This window comes from Sturnus vulgaris, chromosome 6 (genome assembly GCF_052056855.1).
Source record: "Sturnus vulgaris isolate bStuVul1 chromosome 6, bStuVul1.hap1, whole genome shotgun sequence".
NCBI lineage: Eukaryota > Metazoa > Chordata > Aves > Passeriformes > Sturnidae > Sturnus > Sturnus vulgaris.
In genome coordinates this window covers 15827698-15854711 of record NC_142248.1, presented here as the reverse complement: position 1 = coordinate 15854711, position 27014 = coordinate 15827698, and the positions used below count along the sequence as shown (strand labels likewise).

The following is a 27014-nucleotide window of genomic DNA, read 5'->3' as shown; positions in this document are numbered from 1 at the left end:
GAGGTCTGCAAGTGGAGGGAAGTTTGCAACTTTAAAATTCATTCAAAAAGAGAGTGTTATAATACTAGATTTATGTTGAGACAAGTAAAACAAAGACTGTCTCTGGCAAATCTAGGCGTTCATTTTAAATATTTATTTGAAACACATTTTGTGTTTTAAACATAATGAGTTACAAATGAATAATGGCCAGTTTTACTGATAAGATAATTTTATGTTGTCATTTTTCATTTCCCCTTTAAAAAACTTCTGAGATAATGACACTAGTTTCCTCAATTATCACTGTGATTGCTTTCCATGAGGAGATTGGAGGAGACACTAGAGACATGCACCATGTTTAGATTAAATATTTAATGCTTTAAAAAGATTTGATTTGTCAATAGTGAAAAAACGATGTCGAGCATAATTTTTATTCATGATGTATTGTGTTAGCATAGGAGATATGTTGAAACATTGGTAGTGTAGGATTTATGACAAGGCTGCAGGTAAAATGTTCTGTTTGCTGTTTTGTTGCCAAACTTCACAAGAAGCAAATATAAACTATCAAATAGCAATGTAGGTGGAAATTTTTTCTCCCATAAAATCTAGTATGTAGTCGTTTGTGAGTCTGCTGATGTTGGAATCACTCCTCTAACTGAAGAGTTAAGAGATGCACTCAGGGGTCTTGGGTTCAGTGAAAATGAAAAATTCCCGAAGGCTCAAGGGCTCAGTCAGAGCTTCCCTGGCAATGGGGGAAGTGCTTGTGAACTCAGTACAGGTGACTTTCAGTTTGTTACAGAGACAATGATTAAATTGTCATGGGAGGAACAAGCTGAGAGTCTGGGCTTAGTTAGCACAGGTAGTTGTTTAAAATTAAGGTCTGAGACAAGTACCTCGGAGACAAGAGGCCCCTTGTGAAAGACAGATGGCTTTCAGGGGCTGTGTGCAGCCAGCAATTGCGGGGTACTGTGTTCAGAGACGGGGTAAGAGAAGCTTGGGATATCAACTGGTCATTACAGTGTTGAGGTGAATGTTTTCAACACTTGACAAATTCCTCTCTTACAGTCCCAAACTGTCAGCTTTATCTGAGGGCCAGGGCTAGTACCTGTTCCATCAGCTACACCAGCCTCTTCTTCTGGGATGCTTTCTTCCAATACTTGCCCTTCCCAGCACATTTAACAGGTTTCACACTTGTGAAATGCATTGCCAATCAGAAGCACTAGTAGAAACATTTTGCAGTTTTGTAGTATGTTAGGTAGGTCTGTCACTGTATGTGTTGTAATCTGTGAAAACAATATATTTTGGGAATGATTTGCATTTTCTTGATCCTGGTGATGCACATGAATACTTAGAGATGTAAATTAAGGAGAGTATTTTGCATTTGGAGAGAAAGAAGTAGGAACACTTGCTTTTGCAGATGATTTTAAACACATCCCTGTTCACCAAATGTGAGGCTATATTCTGTGTTGAATGAGCAATAATGCATTTCTTCATAAACTTTGTGTCACAGATTTCCTTGCCCACTAAGGGAAATTGATCCTTACACTGTTTTTTTCCATATCACAACCTTTGTGTCCTTCAGAAAGTCTGCTGTAGTCAGAAATAACTAATTCCTTTAAGCTAATACTGTGTTGTTCTAAAAGTATTTGTTCCACTACTCTTTTTCCACCTCTCAAATTGACTGTGGTTATTTAAGAGAAATGACATGGCTTTTAGGATTGGGGTACATGTGCTGAGAGACTTAGCCAAGAGAACAAATTTGTAATTTGAGGTTTAGGTCTTTTCTGGTTGTTTTTTTTTTGTCTTTAATTAGTGAAGAAAATGAAAGCACACTAATAGTCTTTTAAACTTCTGTGACATTTACTGTAATTTCAGTTATTACAGTAACTAGCTGTTTTACATGCACTTTATAAGTTATTTATAAGTTGCTTGAATAAATTTTTGCTCTTAATTACTTGTTTTGGTTATTGCTCATATTAAACATTTTTGCTAACCCATGAATAACTATGAACTTAAATACATAGCAGCTCTCACTGATTCTGATTAAGTAAAGTATATTGGTCGGTGCATGATTAAAGACTAAGTGTATGGGTAAGTGTATACCTGTGCATCCACTGTTCATGTGTGAGACTTCCTCTGCCTCCAGGTGGACAAACAGTGAGGACACCACCTGAACTTTGTGCAGTTTATTTCTGCATAAGTTGTGATATGGTGTTTTTCACTCCCCATTGAGTTGACTCATCTTTGGATTAGGTGGAACCTCAATGAAAATCAGGCTTTATATATGAATGTTCAAATTCCACCCAACGCTGAAATGCATTTTTAGTTAATCAAAAGGACTGTGTTCCATTCTTAAATTTCCACCTCTTTTTTCCTATTTTATTTTGTTTTATTTTGTTTTGTTTTAATTTTATTTCTATTTTTTTTAGTGAGTGACAGTTGCTTCAGGAACCTTGCGGAGGATCGTAGTGGGATAAACCTTAAAGATCTGGTCCAAGACCCTTCTTTGTGAGTATCTGGCTCTTATTGCTAAGCAAACAAAAGCTTCTTCCTGATATCCTTGTGAGTAGTTTTGTAATTATATAAAGAAGTAGTATGATGGAGTACACATAATGCTATAGTGGCTTATGCTTGCCAAGTTGTTAGTCTTTAATACAAAAAGGTATTATTGAAATTACCTTGTTTTTAATGTAATTCTGTTCATGAAGTAACATCCAGAGAACACATACAGTAAAGGGTGCAAAGTATCAGAAGTAACAGATTGTGCATGCTGGTATTTTTATAGAGGACTTGTATGCACATTGTTGCCCCTCTTTTTTTAAGGAGGAATTGCATATAAATTAGAATATTACTGTATAATTGTGTTATTGTTAGTTACTTTAACATCTAGAATCTGTTTTCTTTATATCTGATTTCATACAGCTGATATTTGTTTCTTCCTCTAGTACCTGTTTCAATTTAAGTATATGTGCACATGGTCTAAATTTTGCTTCATTGCAAGACTACTGCTCTTTACCTCGGTATTGTATCTTTCTCTAAAATAAAATTCAATCTCATGAACTCTGAGCCAGACTTGAAATTGTATCAGACCTTCTCTGTTTTTCAGTTTTTTGGGGGTTTTTTTTGTTCGTGGGGTTTTTTCTCATCTGTTAACTTTAGTACTGGCTGAAAATGTTCTTGCTAGAGTGTGAGTCTACTGCTTGTTATGAGAGAAGGGGAAAATAATTCACATATTTTTAACATGAATGACAGTGCATTCCACAGTGAGCTCTAACGTGATGGTCCTTGATACTGAAAGAGCAGATTTTTCAGTATTGATTGAGAAGTAGTGGAAAATAAGGTGTATTTTGGCATGTTATTTCAGTTACAGGGATTTATGGTAATGAAGTAGATGCAGAGTTTATTTTGTCATGTTGCTACAGGTAAATGACATATATGCACATATACATGCATTCTTGGGGAATTTTGACATAGGGTATGTAATTGATGATTTATATATTTGAAATGATAGAGGTACAAGGGGCAAGTATAGTTGTTGGTTGATATGTACAAAGTGAATGCAATAGATAAATTTTTAATAAATACTGTTTGAGTGTTGAAGTTAAGGCTGTTTTAAAGGTCTTGATTTTCAAAATGTTTCTGTTGAGTGGTAGTTTTTGAGTATTTTTCATTGGTTGGCTTTGTTGATTCTTTTTTGTTTGCTTGCTTTAGAATTGTATGTGGGTTTTGCAGTGCAGGTAGACTTACATGCTACACTTAGTTTTGGGCTTGCACTTTTAGAGTTTACTTTCAGAAGGTTGACTTGCCTTTGTGTAGAATAATCATTTTCTGTATTTTTTACCAGAAGTGATGGAATATTTTCATTTTCTTCCTTGACTGTAACTCACATGAAGAATATTATAGTAATTTATTGTAATGTTCAAAAGAAATTAAATGGATTTCTATTTTTTATAGCATAAGAAGCATAAGTGACTGCAATGTAGCCATTTTTGTCACTTTGAAAGACTGAATAATGTCTCTATACATATTAGGTTCCAAGGACTGCTTCTGATACTTTGCTACATGACAGATTACAGTGCAAGAAAAGTGTCCTTCTTCCTGCCAAATGATAGCAATGTGTAGACTTGGATTTGTCTTTCCAAATTGATATTCTTGCTGTTTTATGACTAAGCACATATTAAGAGTTCTTGCAAACTGTGTAATAGTGTGAGTGAATCTCCAAAATGAAGAAACCATCTAAGGCAATTTTGTTCAACACAGCCTTTTGTTGGTGACTCCTAAGGTCCCATGGGATCTGAATTCTTTGTTATGCAAAGGACAGCATTGGGATGAAGCATGACAATGCCAGATGAAGAGATGTTTTAATCTTTTTTTTTTTTTTTTTTATAAAGGATAAAGTTTAATTAAAATCTTATGCCTATTTGGGTATGATTGATGCCTGTAATAATACCTGGAATCATAAAATAGCATTTGATTAATCATCTTACCAGTTTAATATTTACACTTTAAGATTTCTTTAGTGTTCGTTTGTGCTCACTGTAGATGTATTGCCTCTTTTTCTTTGTAATCTCAGATGCAAACATTAGATTTACATAAAAAATTTTCATGCTTTCTCTGCAAATGGCTCTGTCCCTCTTTGTTTTCCAGTCTTGGCTCTGCAACAGACAGCTTCTCTTTTGTTATTGCAGAAGGCCTTTTTTTTGGACAGCTGAAAGTGTGTCTTTACATTGAAATGAAACTCTGTAAACTAGACAGCATTGTTGGTTTTTTCATTAATGTTTGATTTATCTCAAGTATGCCTAATTGTCAAAGTAGCCTTTTTTTCCCCAGGTAATTTCCCAGCTGGAGCAGGACTGTAAACTTAATCTACTTTCAGTTCCCTCAGCAATGCTAATAAAAGCTCTCCTGCTCAAATCAGCAGTTTGATCACCTGTATTTGTATGTGATTAACTCACAATTTACTGTGTGTCAATAAAAATGAAAATTCTGCTAAAGGAAAAAAACCCCAAACCACCAAGCATATCAAATAAGCCTGAAGTGAGGAGTTACAGATTGTGGGAGAAGGAAGCATGCAACAACTTCGAAATTAAATTTCATTTAGTAGTTAATTAGAAAAAAAATAATTTCTGCAAAAGGTTCATCATAGTTCAACTGTAAAGGTGGTTTGAGAGTTAAGTGCTGGTTTTTATCCATTGCAGATAATCATAGAATAGTTTGGATTGGAAAGGTCCTTTACAGGTCACCTCCTGCAGTGAGCAGGGATGTCTTCAACTAGATTGGGTTCCCTGGAGCTCGGGGGCATGTCTGCTATATATAGTGTCCTGTTTTGGACACAAAACTTAGAGATACAGAGGTGTGTAGAAGAAAAGATAGGAGAAAGAAAATGCAATGCATGGCAGGTCAATTAATTGAGGAAACAGTGTCAAAAGTGGAAGTATGAGTGTTCTACAGTATATAAAAGATTATTAAAGGGTTTGTTTTGTTTGCCTGGTGAGAAAGAATTAGTTCATTTTATAGTTGACAACAATGATTGGATAGTTTGCAAAAATTCTAAATGTCATTTGGTGAAAGAACTGGAACCTATGTCTAAGAATGTCAGGAGAGTTCTGCAGATTATAGTCTACATATTTGATCCTGTCTAAGTGTACAGAGCTGGAAGGGCAAACCTTTTTTTTTTTATTTCCTCCTTTTTTTCTTTTCCCTTTTTTTCTATGAAAATATATGCATTCTGGTTTGTCTTCTATGTAATTTATATGACCAAAAACCAGATGGAACTAATTTTGATTCCTATAAAGGTAATGTAATATGGCTGTGAATACTCAAATCCCGTGATTTGGCTTAGATTATACTCTGCCTACCATTCTAGTAACTCATAAAAGATATTTAAAATGTTTCATTCTACAGGGGAGATTATTCTCAGTGAGAAGACTATAGGTATTTTTCCATTCATTGTCCTAAACAGCAGAGCTGAGGAGAGCAGGTGCAATTGGAGGAACTTGGCTGCTTGTTCTTAGATAATGGTTCAGACTTTATTCAGCTGAAGTAAAATGCAGTGAAACAGCTTAAGATGCTGGCAAATTCCTGCTTTTGTGGAGAGACCTTTGAAGCTCTCTAGCAAAGCAAAAGGCTGGTGCTCAAGGAAAGTTAAAAGTATTGATCAATTCATTTGACCCCTTCTCCATGAGCAGACTGAACGGTCTACACTCTTCTGTCTTCCTGTCCTTTTCCACCCTCAACAGCCAGTCTGTGCTCAGGAGAGAAATGGCTTAGATACAATTCAATATGTCTATCACTTGGAACTTCTCCTGTGATTTTTAGTACTGCTTTTCTTTTCTCACTAGAAATTAGTTAAATACACCTGAAGAGTGAACCATCAGATCATTAGAATGTTAGGTATATGTCCACCTACTTCAAGCAGAAGGTCCATGTATGGACATTCCGAAGTTTTAGTTGTTAGCATCATTTATAAGATGTTCCTTTCAGCTCTAGCCTGTATATAGACATAAAATTGATAAAATACTTGTCTAAAGAGAATGCTTTCAATCTTTCTGTGCAATTCAGTAGCTGCAGCTGCAGATAATCACTGATGCATTTGTTTTGGAAACATCTTCAGAGCTTCTTTGAGATGAGCAATATCCAAGAGATTCTGAATAACTTCTTTCTAGGCAAAATCACATCACATCTAAACTGTGTTTCATGTCTCCTTCAGACTGATTATGAGAGTAGATAAACCTAAAATGTGAGAACAGGTAACTTTAGAGAGGAAGTTAGAACTTGTTTTAATAAGTATGTACTGCAGGGAAGAAAACACTGTGAGAAGTTAATGTTATTTACCCTCCATGTAATCATATCAGAAAGACAACTAAAATGGTAATAGCCCTATGGTACAAACTTGTGGATTAAATCTGAGTTCCGTTTGTCCATGACAGGAGATAGAAATCTCACAGAAGTCATTATTATCCCTGATAATATTTTACAGCCTTAGAAGGAGGAACTAGGTAATTCCTCTGGGAGGCTGTTGTGAGATCCATAGAATTTGTCACTTAAGGACTGAAGATGATAAAGGAATTATTGAGGAGCTCTATTTTTTTTTAATCTTACTGAGTACGTAAGATGTATACTGTAGGATGAAAAAAATACCTGGGTGGATGAGGGAGCAACAGTGGATATTGTCTGCCTTGAGTTCAGCAAGGCTTTTGGCACTGTCTCTCACAGCATCCTCATAGGAAGGTTAGGAAATGTGGGCTGGATGAGTGGACAGAGAGGTGGATTGAGAACTGGCTGAACAGCAGATCCCAGAGGATTATAATCAGTGGCACAGGGTCTAGCTGAAGGCTGTCACTGGTGGTGTCTTGTAAGATTCAGTGCTGGGCCCATAATTCTTTACCTTAATTTCTTGATTTCTTGGATGAAGGGCAGATGCCTCCTCAGCAAGTTCAGTGATGACACAAAGCTGGGAGCAGTGGCTGATAGCCCAGGGGCTGTGCAGCCCTGCAGAAGGACCTCGACAGGCTGGAGAGATGGGCAGAGAACTGTCTGAGATTCAGCAAAGGCAAGTGCAGGGTCCTGCACCTGGGCAGGAACAGCCCCATGGAGCAGCACAGCCTGGGGCTGACCTGCTGGGAAGCAGCTCTGTGGAGAAGGACCTGGGGGAGCTGGGGGACAACAAACTGTCCATGAGCCAGCAGTGTGTCCTGGTGGGCAAGAAGGACAATGGGATCCTGAGCTGCATTAGGGAGAGCACGGCCAGCAGGTCGAGGGAGGGGATCCTGCCCTTCTACTGAGCCCTGGAATGCTGTGTCCAATGCTGGATTCAATCCCATGCAATGTGCTCTTACGATGACTCACTGTGGTCCCTTCCAGCCTTACCCATTCTGTGATTCTGTGATTGAAGACTTAATAAATGCACTGTTAAGTCTGTGGATGTAAAATTTCAGTTTCCATCATTGCATAGAGGAACCTGTCAAGTAGTTTTTGAGGAAAACTGGAAGTGTTTAGTTTATACTTTCTGGGTTTTGCTCATCATTTGAAAACCAGTGGCATATTCTATCTTGCTGAAGATTGCAAACTGGGTGTTGTGAGGATACCAGGATACCAAGGTGTGCCCTCTCCCCTTTGTGCAGTCTTTCTAGGTTTTCAATGCCTGTTTCATTTATTTAACTGCTGGTCTCAGTAATGCTGTATAGAGAGGAAATGTTCATTTGGTAATTCTGTCCACAGTTACCTTGTTGTGTAGCAACCTTCTAGAGGGAGGTCATGCTCAGTTGTTTATCCATTATTTGACTGTATTAGCATGTTTTCCCTAATAGACTTACAAAAATACTTCTCTGCTTCTCTTGCCTCCTGGGCTCATCTATAAGCATCGAGTGATTTTATCAGGTTATCTTTATGAGGATGACTGGGGAGCTGTCTGTGGTGGCCCAGGCTGCTCTATTATGCAGAGAAGCAATGCTGAGCATTACAGAAGTGCTGCCTATTTTAAGCATTGAATCTAGTGAAAAAGTTGTTCTTGACAAACTTCCAAAGATCTGAGACCTGCCTAAAGGAATTCATGAGGATGAGTCTAACCTAGTAAGTACTTCTTAAAGTTGATATACATAAAACTGGCTTCGTGCTATCCCTATGGTTTCTCATTGATCTGAGAGATTGAGACAAACCTTTATCTACTTCAACTGCAAGCAGAATTTTCATGTGGCTTAAAAATTGTATTTGCCCTTCCTTTAAGATAGTTAAAACGTGCTTTAGACCTTAAGTGGCCAGGTTTTATTTTCCAGCCAGTTTCCCTACTTGGCTTCTCTTTAGTCCAACCAGCTTCCATCAAATGTATCACAGAGGATGTTCTGTTGTTCATTTGCCAAATCATTTTTACCTCCAGTCATATGAACAAGTTTCTAAATGTTTTCTCTGTTACTTGCACTTCAAGAAAAAAAAATTGTCAACCTACGAGATTCCTTGGCAGTTTCTAGCAAAAATGGCTAATATTGCATGTGTCCTTTGGCTGTTTAAGCATAATGACTCATAAACCTATAGGAACAATTTCATCTGTCTGAAGCAAACCCATAGCAGCAGACTGTGCAAAGCAGAACAGAAGAAAATGTCTTTTTTAAGCACTTAGTAACTTTCAACTCTAATAATTTTTACATCTTGGCCCAGAGCAGTCTCCTGTAACCTCTTTAAAGCTCCATGTCAGCTTTATCTACCAATAGTAGTTACATTCAGAACAAACATGTCTTCTCTTATCACACAGTTACCAAATTCTTAGAAGGATGTTTCTTCTTTTTGCTCTTGCAATGCCCTGTGGTATCCTGCAATTAAGAAGTTTATGAGCTAAGTAACTGCCTAAGTTGTTCTAGAACTAGAGGCTGTGCAGCCCCAGTACTGTTGAGGGGAGAGGGTTGGTTGTTTATATGGCAGCTGCATCTTGGGTGTTCTATCTCTCTTTTCAAGTTCTAGTACTAGTTTCAGAATTAATTATTTTCAGAATTTCTTGTGCTTCTCTGTGGTGCAGGGATGCACTGCTTCAAGCTTGTTAGCTAGAAACCTCTGTCTAAACAAGTTTAGGGATTTTCTCCGTGTATGGGATCTGTAATGTGAATATATGATGTTTCTCTATCTAAACAAGTTTAGGGATTTTCTTTACTTATAGAATCTGTAAGGTTATATCACACTTATTAAAATAAGAAACTTCATCATTGGTTATGGAGATTTACTAGATCCTTTGTTTTCAGATTTAAAGTTTGTTGTTGTTATTATTAAATGTACTTAAACTTTTGTTTAGAAAAGTAAATGAAAATGTTAGAAATTTTTTTTGAGTGTTCAAAAGAAAACCTATGTCCTTCATGCTCTGTTTCATGATGTTTGCTCTCTGATGTCTGAAAAGAAATACCTAGGACACCGGTTCAGAAATCTTGATCAAGTTTCAGTCTAGCCAGTATCACAGATGTTAAAAAGTAATTTCTGTTTGTTTTAAACCATCATTTTAAAATTTCTCACTCTGCTTCTGATTTAAAATTCATGACAACTTTTTATTTTTCCAAATGCAATTTTTAAATCTCCTTGTCTTAATAACTTCTATTCTCAAGAAAGAGCCTTAAGACTTGCCATCAGCAGTCAGACTTTTGCCAGTTTCTGGGAAGCCAAGCCTCAGCACACTCAAGAATTGCCTGGGAGGACAAATACTGCCATGTCTAATGTTACCCCTCTTCCTCCTCCTTTCCTTGAGCATTTATTGCTGAGCACAGTGTTATGGTGTGGAGTATCCCTCTGGTCAGTAGTGCTGGCTGTGCTCCCTCCCCTATCCCCAGCCTTACCTGCTGGGGTGGCAGAGCAGGGAAGGAGTGCAGAGAAAGTGCAGCAGCACTGTTCAACCATAGTAAAAACATTGGTGGTGTGTTTTCAGCACTGTTCAGTCACAAATCCAAAACACTGCAGCTCTGGTGCAGCCAGCTGCTGTGAAGAAAGTCAACTCCATCCCAATCAGACATAGGTCACGTATGAGTAATACTATAATTATAATACTTTTTGTAATTTAAAAAAAATTGTAAATAAGTTTTGTAATTACATTTTTCCTTTTACATTTGGAAGGAATATAGACAAGTTTCCTGTATGTCTGAGTATATTCAGGACTAGATCACAATGACTTTTACAGAAGAAGTAGGAAAATTCAGTATGTACCAAGTACTGTCACAGTCTCAGAATTAAGTACCAGAAGACTTCTTTTTGTAATCATTTGCACTAATAATTAATAAGAATAGATTGGAGTAGAATGTAAAGTGTTCATTTGATTGAATATAATTTTATAGCCTGTCATTTGCTTTGGAATTTAATGGCATAGCAGCCCAGCTTCCTGTCAATATTCTATTTTTTAAAAACACTGTGCAAATTATTTTCAAAAGCTTAATGTATAATGATAGGGATTTCCTTGAGGATTATGCTGTACACTTCTCTGGCTTTGCATTTTGTCTTCTCACCCAACCCAAATCCACCACAACTTCTAGTTGCATTCTCTTCTCTTGGTAACCTAATCTTGCCTTACTTGATCTTGTACCTTCAGGCTTCTTTTGGAGGGGTCTTTTCATGGCATTTGCTATTTTCATCAGCTTTCCACTCTCTGAGGATCTATGATTCTCAAAACTCAAACAGCTTCTTGTAGCCTATTTTGCTACCTCCAGGCTTCATCCAAATCTCAGCTAACCTGACTCTTCACCTGATTTCATGCTTTCAAATTCTAGTCTTAGTTTCCATTTATATTCTAATCTTCTCTTGGTATTTAAAGGGGGTTGTCTTCTCATAGTGTCTGCAGTATGAAAAAAAAAAATTGTCTATCTACAGGTAGGAAATGGTCCAGTGCTGATCTTAGCTTAAACTGCATTTGTTAAGATAATGCTCTGAAAAGATTCTGTTAATACTCCATAGTGCATTGTGTGTTTCTATATACTCAGATAAGAATTTTTTTTTTTTAAAGTACTTACTAAAAAAAAAATCAAGAACCAAACAGAAGACCTATTTATATGACTACAAACCTCGGATGTGCTTAAATCTTGACTACTTTATTAACTTCTAATAGAGGTATGGTATGGATGATAAGATTAAGCTGAGATTTGTAACAGATTCCACACAGAGAGATTAAATAGACTAGAATTTTTCACTTTAACGAAGATATGGTGGAGGTATACAGAATGAATAGCATTTAAAAAATCAGAGGCAGTTATTCACTGTTTTTCACATATCAGAAATTGTGACAGGAAAAAATCGAGCAGCAGGTTTAAAATTAATAAAAGTACATACTTGTTCAAGTGCAGCAGAAGTGGATGTTTCATAATTGATGTCACATCATATGGGAGCCTGCAGTATAAATGACAGATACAAATAAAGGAAATTAGGCTGATAGAACTACTCTAGTTGTTAAAGCTGATGAATTGCATGGAGCATCTAGGTCAGGAAAGCTCCTGAACCGAAAGCAGCAAGAGATAGTAAGTGTGTACCAGGAAACAAATCATGTTCTGTGTCATGTGTTTATTCCCTAAGCATTTGTTCCTTAGCACCAGAAACATCATACTGAGTTGTGTGCACATTTAGACTGAGCTGTTGTGGCAATTTTTATATACTTCTTTCAAGAGTAGTACTTTTATAAAGATTGGAGCACCCACAAACTTTAAAAATTTTTCCATTGCATGAGCAAACACTTGTCCTTCAAAGTAGAGTGGGCTTCCCTTGGCTAAACTTAATGGCTAAACTTAAATTTGGAGCTCCCAGTAATGGAGGAACAAAACCATCTCAACAAATGGCTTTTGGTAATTTACTACACGATACAAAATCTCTCTCCTCTAATCTCATTATTAAAAATTACTAAATGATCTTCTGAACTGCTCTGAAAAGTGATTGTGAGCTCAGCCCTGGCCATGATTCTCTTTGTGTGAGAGGCTACATCTTGTCTAGGCTGTAACTAGTTGAAGAAATGCCTTATTTAGAGAAGGCCACTCTGAAATGTGTGTGCCTATTTGCAGTTCTGCTACTGCAGTATTATAATAGAATACAGATGTAAAAGAAGCCATTGCTGCAGGAATGATTCTAACACTGATATACAGAAAATTGCAATGCATAGATGTGTTCATGCATTTATGCAATATTATTCACTGCATTTCAATTCTAGATTGTTTTCTTAATTAGAATTGTCATGCCATAACTTTTTTGGGGCACTTCTATAAAATCCCTTTTAGCAGTGTACAGCAGAAATCCCTACAGATGGTGGCTTGAGAAAGAAAAGTATAACTATCCTACAGTAAACCTTGTGGTTTTTTATGTACACTTTTCTCACTTTCTTTCACTACAGCTTGAAGTTTACAATGTATTCTTCACTTACACTTTTATCCTTTAACCATGCTACCATATAAACATCACAAAAATATAACCAGAACTTAAGTATCTTTTTATGGATGAAGACAGCATTGAGCTCAAAATGGATGTGTTAAGGGTTGAAAAATTACCTCAAGTGATTTTCCACAGTTATATCAAAGAAACACAGTTATACTACAACAGTAAATGCTTCCCTTTATATCCTTACTAATTCTGTTTTAAGCTTTTTGGTCCTTCTTTAACTACAGCATCTCTCTTCTTACCCCCATTTTCATTCCTTTCCTTATATTCTAATAAGGAGAAATTCTTACTCTATTAAAATTCTATTTTTTATTGGTTATTTGGTTTCAGATAAAAGATTGTATCTTATCTATAGTTTTCATTGGAAATACAACATCCTTTTGAATTTTTTTATTGGTGTCATTTTCAGATAGGTGATTGATTTAGAAAATACAGGTTGCTCTGGAGTAAGTGTCATTTGACTGACATGAATGTAACAACTATTTTAAAAATGCATATTCAGGTTCACTTTTTTCCTCAGGCCCTTTCCATTCAGTATTTTTCTCATTGTCACAAGCATTCTACACAGTTAATGTGCTCTATAGCTTAGTATAGTATGTGGAAATGTTCAGTGGCAAGTGTTCAAAAACAGAGTAGGTCATGGAGGGAATATTAAATGTGGGAACGCATGATTGGAACCTCTTGTCCATTTTAACAAAAGATGTAATTATTACTTATGAGGTGGTGATTTTTAGCCTGTGTTCCATTTTCCAAAAGGTGCACAGAAAGATACCTTTAATGTATTCTTTCCAATTTTTTCTAACGTAAAAAAGCAATGTTCTGACAGAGCCAGGAAAGCCATTCACTATATAGATAGCAGATAATCCAGGAAATACAGGAATACGTAATTTTGTGTTGATTTTCACATGTAGAAAGAGAGAATAGAGGGCAATGTGGCTGAGAGATTTTTACCACTGTAGTTCTGGGATAGCTGCAGGATTCAGGACTGAGAAGCAGTGTGTGGTACCACGAGCAGCTGTTGTGTCCATTTTGTGCCTGCAGCTCTAGTTGTACCCTCATTGTTGGCATTTTGTTCAGGAAACTCTGCATTGTGCCTACTCTACTGCATTTGAAATGCTGTGAAAATTAGGGAACAATATTTGAAAAAGTTTTAATTCAACCTATCATAACAGTTTCATAGAGTTTAGAACCTCATTTTCATCTAAACAGGCATGAATTTCAGGAGTATTTTCCTATCAAATTTCAGGTTTCTTTTGCAGAGTCCAAACCATAAAGAAAAATTGAAGAAAATAATTGAGTTTTGAATAATCTTGAAACATTAAAACTCTTAAGATTAATTTTCATAGAATAAGCAACAAAACCCAGAAAATGCTCATCCCGAATGGGGTAGTGATTATCCAGTCTTCCTCATCCACAGGTGCATCATCTTGGTTTTGTGTAAGTGCAAAATTTACTTTCCAGGAAGCTACAATAAATACCCTTACCCAAAATCCATCTTAAATGGCTCTCAGAATCTTTACTTTCAAAACTGACATAAGTAGAGTTACAGTAAAGTATTTGAAGAACGTTACTGTATTCAGACAGTATTCTTTTAGTCCAGTTTACATTAAAATGCATTGTTTCAGAATCTTGCAGCATTGAATCCCTTCTAAAACTAGGAATTTGCCAGACAAATGCAAAGAAATAGTTACTTTAGGTTTTTTGCTACTTCTCCCTGTCTTAGGAAGGAGGAATGCTGCCTGCCATGAGCCTTTGGCAAATAGCTTTTCAATGGCAATTCTGCATATGAGGGGATGAAGCAACACACTTCACAGACTGAATCATATTTGTAACAGTATACTCCATATTGTTTTCTAGAAGCTAGCAACCTGAAAAATACATCCTCAAGGAATTAATTTGTGACAAAAAGCTGAGTAAGATTTAAAGATAATGTTTGTGTTCAAATAGGTGGCGTATCTGTGTGTATCTCGTGATTTGCTAATGCTTATGCAGGTATTAGTAGTAGATGAGCTAGTGAAGATTTGGAGATTTCAGAACAATTTTATCTTTTTAATTCTAATATCTTGCATCTATGTGAAAAATTCAGTTTTATATTGTGAAAGTATTTTGGGAAGTGTGTTTTAAAGTAGTCAAAACTGAGAAAACGTTTTTTTTTCGTGTCTCAAAACCTTTTTGCTAGTGTCTCAAATGCCTTTGAGAAGTGTGTCTGCTTCAGCCTGCATGGTTGAGCAGAACATTTTGGAAATATATATATGTGAAACAAAAATGTCCCCAAGTTTTTCCAGATCTAGTACAAAAAGAGATTACCAGCTCAAGGTTTTATTCAGAAATCCCAGTGATAGCAGTGAGTTCTACATTTAGGAAGGTTTTTTTTCTTTTGTCTTCCTTCAGGAGTTTCTCTTGTCCTGCCACTCTTAAGGCAGGCACTCTTAAGCCTTTTGATTTCTTTAGCTAATTTATTGTGTATGCTAAACAAAGGGTTTTTTTACAGTTTATGAATGTTTATGATGCTCACGACCTCAAATATGAGACCAGATTTTCATTAGATTGAAACCCTTTTTTCCTCAGTCGTGGGGTTTATCATCTTTGATTTGCTACTATTATTTTCGCTGTGTTCACGAGGAAATAAACATTATGAGCAGTGTGATGACTGCAGCATGTATATACACAAGCTATTTTTAATAGTCAGACAGTATTCTTATATTACTAACAATATCCTTTCCAGGAAGGTTTTGTCATAACTTTTGATTTCAGTCACACCACTGTTACCAGTATCCAAGCTTTTAATTAGCTTGCCTGCTTGGGTATTTCTGCATAGCTTAATTCACTGACTTACTGTGAAGGGATAGCAGTAATCTCTGCAAAGTTACCAGTATTAGAAATGCTTTCTTCTTATTATTTCTCTAATGCAGCAATAACTTCCCTTAAAATTTGTTTCAGTGTCATCTTAGCAGTCACTTTCATTGCCCAACAACTGATTTAAGCCTCCATTTTTAACAAGGTCTTAATACCCTTTAACTTCACGTTAATTAGAACTGTTCCAGGCCAAAACCTTAAGTTATGTGGAAAAACCGATCTGAAATGAGAGCTTAATAATAGAGAGTTCCTTTATTTATCAGAGGAATCGTCATCCTTTACATCTTTTCTTTCTGTGAGTGTCTCCCATAATTTTCCTCTTCCTTTTCCTGTTAAGGCAGTGGTCTATATATACAGAGCCTTCTGAAGACCATGAATTTTTGGTGCTACTTTGGTGTACGGAATGATGGTTTCCTTGTACTATTTCTGTTCTTCTGCGCAGGACAGGACACTAGCTGAATATTTTTAACAGAAATTAGATCCACAGGTTATTAGCTACCCTAATAACAAGCTTTTGTGTTGCCCTGTCCTCTGTAATTCTGTTCAGACAGTTTACAGAAGGACTATGCTGGAATCATCACTGGAGAAGAAAGAAGAGATAAATGAAATGCCAGTAATCATTAATAAGAAATCATTCAGGCTCATTAAGGGCAAGTTTTGAAACTTAATGTATTTGTAATGCAAAGGATCAGACCACTGACAGCTTTTTGAAAAGGAGGTTTGCATGTATTTGACTATTTCCAGAAATTATGTCCCTTCTTTCAGCAAAGTTGGACTCCATGCTGGTGTATGTCCTTTCTATCTCAGCAAAAGCTGTTCTTGAGGAGAGACTTTATCAGAAAATGTTTTGACATTCTATTATTCTGGAACAGGCCTGAATGATGAAATAAGACATTCAAATACATCTGCACTATTCCGATTTTACAGCTGTTCCTGTTGCTGCTTTGTTTTAAAACCCATGGAAGAAAATGCAAACTGAAGTTATTGCTCATTAGCCTGTGTTGTTCCTGTGCTCAGCTCAGCAGCAGGTCTGCTGCTTTTCCTTCTTTTGAGGGTGCTCTTGTAATGGTCTTACAGGATAAAAAAACCATCTTCTGCAGTAGCTAGTTACAGGAGAAAAATTTAACAATCACTGGAGGAAAGTGATGTACTCTGTTACTCAGCCTTGAGAAGAGGAAAATGAAGATTTGAGGTTTTCATGCTGAGCAGAGGCAAGAGACTGGTAAAATTGCAAAAAAAGAGTTATTCTCACCAGAATCTAATAATCAAGAGCCTTTCTAAACAGTCTGCTTTACAGCTATAGATCATGTTTTCAGGCAGTAGAAAATAATTTTTTTTCTGACTGGTACTGTTGATTAATTTTTAAAAGGAAAGCTATGTCATGAAATAAGATAAATGTTTGTTTTACAACTGCTATTAATAAAAAGTCTAATAGTGGGATGGGTTGGGGGGTGTGGGTGTGCATTAAGGGAGAAATAATGAGCAGATAAGTTAAATTTGATATGCCACTGTGATCAAGTGGAGCTAAAAATACTGAGAAAACACAAGCAAGTCCATGCGAAAGTGGAAAACAGATGAACTAAGCAATAAATATTTTGTACTTGGCCAGTAAAAATGAGTGAAATGTTAAGCATGAAATGAAACTGGCAAACCAAAAAATTGAGTATTTGATTTCACAGCAAAGTGTTTATACAACCTTTTACTGAGGAACTTTGATAAAATTTTATGATGCACAACTATTTTCTTTTTAATTGAATTGCATATTTAAGAGAAAAAAGTTACTGAAAATTTGTCAAGTAGCTCTTTCCCAATTTTTATTTGAAAGATCTCGAATAGGTATAAATGAGCTACTGAGAACTATTCCTTTGCATCATTCTCATGGAACAACGCACGTTTTCTAATGACACAGTTATAACGTGCAACATATTTTATACATTTTATATTTAAATTATGCAATTAATGCCATTTAAGTATTCCCTTGTTAATAGCTGTTGACAGATAAGGACAAGGGAGTACTCTGAGCTGGCTGGTTGTAAGAGAGATGTCTGTAGCACAGTGCTGAGTACAAGCCAACAAGCTTTTCCTCCCAGCATGGTTTATTAGTTGTGGCTCAGTGCCACTCTCACTGTGGTACAGAGTTGGCTGTGATCTCATGTGGGATGCTGGTATAGCTCCCTGAAAATAACAAACAGACCCAAGGTTTTGGTTGGTGGTTGTTTTTTTTTCTTCCTTCATCTCCTACATGTAATAGTTCAGTTGTTAATAAAAGCTCTGAGAATTCTGCCAGAAGAGGTAGTAAACATTTTAAAAAACAAGTAACAAGCTTGCATTATGATGCATCATTCAAGTATCTGTCACTAACAATTGTTCAGAGTTAGGGTTATTATTTTAATTTATTATAAAATCAAAAAACTTCTAGTGCCTTATACTTTCTTGAATGCAATGTAATGCAAACTGTCATGGATTGAATTGCTCTGTGAAAGAGAATTCTCCAATAATATGAAAGCTCTCCATGAAATATTTCTGTATTATAACTACTTACTCAGCTAATTTTAGAAGGGGGAAAGACTGGAGGGAAGGAAATGTTAAGAAAATTTTGGTTCTCTGTTTTGCTAACGTATGGGTCAGTGCACTTCTGAGGATGCAACTGAGCTCGGGCAAGAGTAGAAATGCCAATAATGCTACAATATTGTATGCATTTATCAATGTAAACTCAATGAGAAATTTAAAAATCTACCTGTAGAGTTTTATGTTGTAATGGTATATGTGGCACATGTGGAGTCACTGTGCTTCACTGTAAAGATCAACTGAACTTAAACTAATCAATAGATGTCACAGAAAGAGAACCTTGGAATGGATATGTTTAGGTATCAGGTTTTAAACATTGTTTTAAAACATTGCTTTATTTGTAAGTCTTCTCCCGCATTTAATTTATTCATCAAAAATGGTTTTGAATTCAGAGCGAGTGGATTTTAGACAAATTATTATATAAGACTTGCAAAGGTGAATCAGTGAGAGGATGCTTCTACTGAATATTTACTTTTCCTTAAGTAAGATGAAAGAGGATATTCTGGTTTTCACACTAAAACATCTGTAATCTAAGCTTCAGAGCATGAGAAATCTATTTTTTTTAAAAGCCATTTTTTTATAATTATTGTCCCATTTATGAAGCCAACTAAATGTGCACTGGATAATCATGTTTCTCAGCTTTGAACAACACTGCTAAATTTGGAGAAACATGCCTTCTTAGCAGCTATAGAGGCACTGCAGCTATGAAATGTATCTTGACCCTTCTCTAGGGTAACATTTTGCATCAGTGAGCATTAAAGTCAGGTGATGTGGCTGGAGGAAATAGGAGCTAAAGCGTTGACTGCTGTTGTGGAGGGAGAGCATCACTATTTCTCCTGACATGTTTTGGATGAAAATACAGCTGACAATATAGTTTATGTTAAAATAACCTAGCAAAATCTACCCATGATATTCTGCTGAAGGGAAGGGAGGGGGAATATTTATAAGATAGGAATTCTGGAGATTTATTTTGGTTTGTAAATGGTCCCTGGTCCACCAGCTTTCTTGAGACACCTTTTATACTTTAAATGAAAGAGGTTCTTCCATTGCTTGACCTGATGGGACCACCCACCTACCTCTAAGCTCTTTGATCACAAAGGCAACTCCAAAATAGAATAAAATTTTGTAAAACAATTCTAGTATGGCATTGCCAGTATAATATGATCTTGCAGTTTAAACAGAGGTTAGGGTCGTAAAATATGTTGTATTGGCAGTATATATAGTTTTTCTATTAGTTCTTTAAATGTTGTTTCTTAAAGCAATGCTGCAGTTTATCTTAGTTCCTAAGTTTAGATATCACTTAAACTCATTTCATTATAGACTGGGATTTTTTTCTGGCTTTTGTAACTAGCTCTTTTGGTTATTACTGTCTAAAGAGTGAGGGTATTTAGTGCTAATTCTGGAAGGAAAAGGCAGGTTTCATATTAATAATTGCTTGTTTGGAGTAAAATAGTAAATTGTGATTGGGCAAGAAAATTGCAGTTTCTTACAGTGGTTTGTTTATAAAGGACAGCTATCTCTGTACACAAACCTCATGTATTTGTTTTTTATGTCATTATCCATGAGAGTTGTTCATACACTGTGCTGTCCTCATTGCCAGTTTGCAGGTAGACTTGCCCTAACCATCTTTGATTTCTGCACTGTGGCTCAGCAAGTACTGTGGGCAGTGTTAGCAATGTTAGTGCTGGTCATCTTAGTCATTTGCCTATTGCCAGTCAGGAATTCAGCCTTTCAATTTATATAATGTGGTTCTGGGTGTATATTTGAAGCAAAATCCATGGTGCCTAGTTTTTTCCAAGGTGATTCTGTGATCATAGTTTACACAGCAGCTATTTCAGATCCCTAGGAACACGTCAAAGCTGTCTGTGGTACTTGCTGGGAGGATTGCAGGTCGAGCATTTTCCAAGGCTGTTCTCCACATACATGAAATTGATTGTTTGTGAGAAAAGGGAGACCAACACAGACATGCTGGCAATTGAAAGATCCCTACTGCTTTAATTTTTTGTTTTTAAACTTCTGTGGGGTTCTAATTTCCAAATACACTGATAAGTGGCAGAGACTTCTAGATTAAATTTCTGCTTTGGATAAGATACTCTCTTCCTGTCACTTTTGCTATATTTATCTAGACAAATTTGCCAGGCCTTCCTGACATGGAATAAACATGCCAGTGTTCAAGGAGGTTACCTATTTTACAGAAATGTAAGCTCCAGGATTCATCTTACCTGTTTTCACTCCTGTGTTGGGGCAGAAACTGAGGAAGAGATCAAATCTCTGCCTTATCCATGTCCTTCAGTTGAGGAATTGCTGGAGGCATGTTGAAATTATGGGGCATGTTATGGTCACTGTCACCCAAAGGAATGTGACAGTAAGTACTATGGTGTATTCAGTAACCTTGCAGTCTTGTCTTAAAGTCATATTTATAGGAGGAGAAATAAAAAGAGAAGGGCTTGAGAATATGGAAACAGAGGGGATTGTTCTATCTGAATTATTTCTGCTTTTAAGAGACCATTGTACAGAATAGATGGAAGGAGAACATAGCTGATAGTGACTTACAAGGTCAATTAAAGTGAGGAGTAAATAGTTACATTTTACCAATTATTTGTGCAAGCTATTTAAAAATTAAAAGAAGAAATTATTTTTTGGACCTGAATGGAAAAAAATGCATGAATACATTTAATCAAAGCCTTCTTAAGTTGTCCAAGATCCCAGCCTCTCATGTTTCTGAATAATCAGAGTCAGGTTGTAATGTGCTGAGGCATGAATAGCAGAGACAATACATCAAGTGTTTTTAAATTAATCTAGAAACTTTTTGTTGACATTTAAACGATCAGATGCAAACAAAAAGGGAGTGACAACTACAGCAAACAAAAATGAGTTCTAAAAACCCACAGCCAATAATATATGAATAACAAAGAAGCACTTTTCAGTATCTTGAGTTTGAACCATACAGATATTTTATAAGCAGCAGTAAAATATGGATGATGACGACTTCAAAAGTAACTATAAATTTTCTGGAACGGAGATAACTATGTGAGACATGCAATAAAATCTCACTTGCAGCATTGTAAGTAATATTGTTTGTCTACAGAAAGTTCCTTCTAGGTATGGAAGACAGATTGATCAAATGTGGTGTTGTTTTATTCTTGTGGCTCCATTCTGTGGCTAAACAGATTTTTCTTTTTCCCTTTCACATTCCCCAGCATGGAGTATACACTAAGAAAACACCCTTTGAGTCAGATTACTTTTTTAAACAGAATTTAATTTTCCCATTTAGGCCACACAGGGCAATATATGCATATATATGCAAACACACTAATGTATGAATTAAAAAGAAAACTAGCAAATTCTACTTCTGAATTTAACTGTCTGGAGAAATATAGATATAACAAGACTGCCACTAGTATGCTGGATCATACTCATACTTAACATCTCTCTGGAATGTGGTGGAGCAAAAGAAGGTGTTTGAGCTTCCAGAAGATGAAGTATTGTGTGAACAATTTTGTTAACCTTTCTGCATGCTGCTTGTCTCTGAGACTCCTCTCTCATTCTTGTAATTTCACTATGGTAGGACTAAGTTGGTTTTTAAAAATAATTTATTTAAAAGTTCTGATGGTTGTCCAGAAGCCCTGTGATTTAAATTGTAAAGAAAAAAATTGGTATAGAATCTGGAATGATCAGACTATTCCCACATTCTCTCCACATTTTATTCTTTCCAAGTTTGAATCATCCTGCTCTCACCTTTAATTCCTATTGATTTTTTTGGAATGAAGATATCTTTCTGGATGGCTTTTTTCCTAATCATAGAAAATACTGTGACCACACTTTTCAACCTGTGGTCTGCAATTCATTCCGGGCTCTTCTCCAACATCAAGTGTTCCACAATTGCTGGGCCCATCTTCTGGTTTTATATATCTCAGGCAAACTTCCTCTTGTTAAAATAAACACTTAATTTTTTTTAACCTTGGCATAAACTGGCACACGGACTTTTTGTGTCTAACCATGCTTTACAAGCATTGTCACATGCTCGAGTGTCTAAAAATAGAAGAGAAAATATGCACGAAAGTTATTGGGAAGAAAATTATAGTGTTGTAGTGGAATGTGAGCAGCATTCATTCCATGTAAATGGAAAAAGCCTGAAGGGTTCATGGGGAAGTGCCATATTTTTAAAATTCATTTCTTGTTGGATAAGTCTGTAGGGGAGATAGTGTTAATTTCTACTAAAATTAACTTTACAGTTTCTACTAGTCAACTTATTCTTGTATGAAGAATCTTCTTACTATTTAATTCAGATGGTCTCTCTTACATTTGGGTAGGAGCAAATAGAGCTCAACTGAAATGACAGGAGTATCAGCAAAAATAGCTTTATCTTCCTGCATAGGTTTCTACAAGCTGCTATGGTAATTTACCAGTGAAATCTTTCATTTCCAGGCAGATCATTGCAATCCTTATCACATTGCCTAAATCCTTTCATTTGTAGTGCCTTCCAAGGTAGGCAAAAGGTCGCTCTCCAGCACCCAAAAAATTTTGCTTTCAGTTGAGGTAGGTGAGGATTTTCTGGCAGGCAATTGCCAGTAATATATATGCAAATGCTCTGTATCTCTCCTAGGTGTGTACTTGCTGGAAAAAAATGCAGATACATTGCCCTACAACGGTATTTCCTATAGGGAAAAGTAAGATCAACATATATTGTTGTCTTGGCACTTACTATAAATACTTCTTTTCATACAGTGTTTTTAGGTCCTCAGTCTACTGACGAAATCCCAACATGGGTATTAAATATATATTTCTTTGTCTAAATGGTGAGACTTTTACTGGTTTTGTGATAATGATTTTTGTCTGCTTCTGCATATTTTTTCTCTCAGGAAATTTCAAATCTTGCTCATGTTGTTTAATGAGCTGGCTGGTCAAGCATCTGATGCCCCGGTGGGAACTTTCAAAGTCACTGAACACATTTTTGCTTAAATCTAGCTGACATTTCTGTCTGTTTGATTTAATGTATGATTTCCATATTTAGATTACCAATCAGATGGAGCATAGTACAGTCATTCCTCTGCACTATAAACATGCATGCATCCTGCACGGAAGCAGGCTCTTCTGCTGTTGGTCCACATGGCAAGAGTGTTTTTAAATTCTGCTGGCATTTGGGAAGACTTTGTAAGTCAGTTTTAATTATAAATTAAATTTTGAATCTCTAATGAAAATCCTAAGTGCAGAATTAGTCTTCAGTACTTTATTCTCAGATCATTTCAGTTGCTATAATCTGATAGAACTAGTCTATTACAAATGATGAAGTATTTATTTACCAGTTAAATGCTAAAATCCTTTAAAAAAAAAAGCTTGATGTTATAGAGATCCATATTATTTATACCTAATTTCATTTTATTCAAAGGTATTAAAATATTTGCTATTTGCATGCTTCAAATTCTTGCCATGAAGCATGTAAGCATTGATGATAGGACTTTTGAGCAATTACTAATTAATGTGTTTAGTAAAATTCAAAATTTAAATAGTTTTGCTTTTCATGGAAGCTTGGCATTCCTCCTGATTTTGCACAGAATGCGCCTTCCTATGCTGAGATTAACGAATAAATAAAATTGCACCACTGAAAAGTCCATGTATTCTAAGTGGTCTCCTCATCTGATTTGTTTGTTGTGGGTGACAATGTCTGCAAAAGCAAAACTTCTTGTTGATATTGCCTTCCTGCCCCCCTTGTGTGTCTTTATTAGGCAGTAAGCAAACTGCTAAACATTTTCAAGAGGAGCCAGTGCATCTATTGACCTGTCCAAGGCTGGCAGCAGTGTCACCCAAACTGTCATACAGGGCTGTGCCCCGTGTGCTGAGGTAAACCAAAGTTACCCCCTAGGAAACTACACTCAGCTCTGAGCTCATGTGGGTGTGGATAGCTACACAGAGGTGTGTATTTTAGATTCATATGCTTACTTTATAACAGTTCCAACCTTCCTCCCCCAAATCAAGTCAGATTAATTCGTCTAGAAGGGAAGAGTGGCTCCTGTGCCAGGTCCTGTGCCAAATGACCTACATATGACCTCATCCCTAGTTTCTGACATATGTTGAGGACAAAGACCCTTGTTCTATTCTTTTCCAACATTAGACTGTTGAGGGGATAATATTTTCCTGCTAGAAGTGTCTGAAAAATTAGCCTCTTCTGATTCAGTCTTGCTTTTCATATAGTAAAATTTTTAGAAAGAGAAAATAAAAAAAACTGACTTTGAATGGTGAAAGAGAAAAATAACATGGCTTTCCTCCTTAAAAATAATGCTTTCATGTAGTTCTTGTTTTTCTTGGGCAAAAAAATGAAAGCCTGAAGGTAGAAGAAAATGGAGCATAGTTGTTACCCTTAAAACAGTGATAAGGTAGGGAATAAAAATTTTGGGGTTAATCCCCTCGCCCTTCTTTTTTTCATGTGTTTAAAGAATCTTTGGGACATGGTGAGGCAGAGGGAGAATCCTGTAAATTTGCTATCTTCTTCTCAGAGCTGCTGTTCATGACAGACATGAACTGACAGAGGGCATATCCGCAGTAATTTGATTTCTGTGATATTCTTCCATACAGCGTGTTGAAGTTAGCCTAAGATTGGGGGAGAGGAGGAAAATAAGCTTTCAAGGCTCTAATTATTGAATCCATTAAAATAACAATAGTAATAGTAGCAATAATAATAACAACACTACCCCAAAACGAAACAATAAACCTGGGGTGGACCTTCATCACATAACAGCGTACCTTGGAGTAAGCAGAGCTGTCATCAGCATCTCCTGGGGAGCTGTTGTGCAGGGCTCAGCGCTGGCGAGCAGCCAGCCACAGGAGCTGCAGCCCAGCTTGCTGTCACTGCCAGCGTTCTGTTGTGTAGGAAGGAGCCCAGAATAGCAGCCTTCTTACTACCTCCCTCGGGGTGCTTCAGCAATTTCTCAAAGGTCAGTAGGAACTAGTTATCAATTAAAGGAGCTCTGTCTGCTTGTAATGCGTCTTACAGGTAGTGGAGAAAAAAAGCTTTCAAGTGTTTTCAGATTCTGCTACCTCTTTCCTTGGAATACTTGTGAGGATGTGAGGATCCAAGGCCAGTTGATTTGTTGATATCATGGGGATCAACATCAAGGTAGTCCAGACGAGTAGGCTAAGAATGCTGGCTTGATCAGTTTGGTCTGGCAGGAGAAGCATTGTAGCAAGTATTCTTTCAGTAGCCTGTGATAAAATGAGCATGTCCATAGAATTAGAAATAGCCAGTCTGGCTCCCAGTCATTTGATCTGCTCCCAAGAACAATCTTGAAAGATCTGCTTAGTTTATAAATCAGCCAAAGGACAGAATATCCTGATGGTAGGTAACAAATATATTTGTGAGAAGGATCTGGACAAAAAATGCCAAGCGGGGGATTTTAAAGTTTTGCTTTCATTAAAAGATGAAGGAGAGTTTCATTGGGAGGCTTAGTGACAACTTGATATTGTTTAGACAGTGATCTGTCTGAAGAAAGATTAATGTTAATTAAAGTGGCATTGGAGAAATTCAGCAGATGACAGCAGCCAAGCTGGCTACAAGCTATTTTTAGAAAATTTACTTCATTGCATTCGATATGACTCATTTATTAAGTTAACGGATGAATCAATAGCTCAGCTTCTTATGGCAGTCTCTTAACATGGAACTGTATATAAAGATTGTGTTCATACCTTTGGTCAGAATTCAAATTATAAAAGCTGACCCGAATGGATTCAGTCCAAGCACACGATTGTCTTGCACAAAATGGACCTCTGCAATAATTCTCCAGTGAGTCCTTCTGAACATGGATATATAGAGGGGCACAGGGGAAAATGAGCCAGAAGTCCAACTTGCACTATTTGGGAAGTAACACAAATAGCAAATAGCTTGTTAAAATAATGTAACAGAGTTGTAATTTATTTCTCTTTTAGTTTTGTCATGAGTTTACTTTTCATCTGAGCTGAGGTTCATTGTTTCTTGCCTCTATTTGAGCACAGGTCTTCCTGGTTTTCAACTTTCCTTAACTGGGATGTAGTTTTCTCTCTTCCATGATCTTCTGCTTTAATTAGTGAAATAGTAAAGCATCCATCTGTTCCAATACAACTGTGTTGGCCTTAGTTCAGTTTAAGTTTATTTCCTGTATTTTGCTAATTTTTTAGGTTGCTATAGAAACCCTGTTGTTCTCCTGAATCCTTTTTGTGAACTTTTGCGAACCCAGTCGGAAAAGATGAAAAACACACTACATTTTTATTAGTTTTAAAACTTTTGTTAAAATAATTATATTTATTATTTCATGATTATTTTAATGGAATTTCTATCTAATATTTTTTTACTCTTGCCTCAAAGGCCTTTACCAGTTTAGCCCAGTGTAAGATGTGATTTTTCATTATTATTGTGTCAGCTCTTGTTTCTACATCTAGGAATAATTTCATTTCTCTTTTGCAAAGAGATTAGAGAATTGGGCTGTCTGTATTACATTCAAGGTATGATACAGAGCTGATAAGACTAATGTCTGTCAAAATTTGAATATAAATTCTGGTACGTTTGAGACTATCTCTTGCATATACAAGTCAAACATTAAAGGTAACTAGTATTTAAAATAATTCACTGTTAAATAGTGTGGCTTGCTATAGTGTGAAAATGCTACAGTTTGGGAGAGAGACTTTGCACATTAACATTCTCTGGATGAAGTTTGGGACCATCTTTTCAGTGTACTGGAAGTAGCTGGCTGTGTATTTTAGCTTTGCTC

At 36.3% G+C, this 27014-nt stretch overlaps 1 protein-coding gene across 45 annotated transcripts in view; it reads left to right on the top strand.

Moving 5' to 3' along the window:
* GPHN (gephyrin) overlaps nucleotides 1-27014 on the top strand; it is a 272981-nt gene that overhangs the window by 81328 nt on the left and 164639 nt on the right. For all 45 annotated transcript variants that reach the window (XM_014869451.2, XM_088167164.1, XM_088167166.1 and 42 more), the window contains exon 2: nucleotides 2406-2484. In XM_014869451.2, the coding sequence (XP_014724937.1) occupies nucleotides 2406-2484 (79 nt within the window). The remainder of the gene's footprint in view (nucleotides 1-2405; nucleotides 2485-27014) is intronic.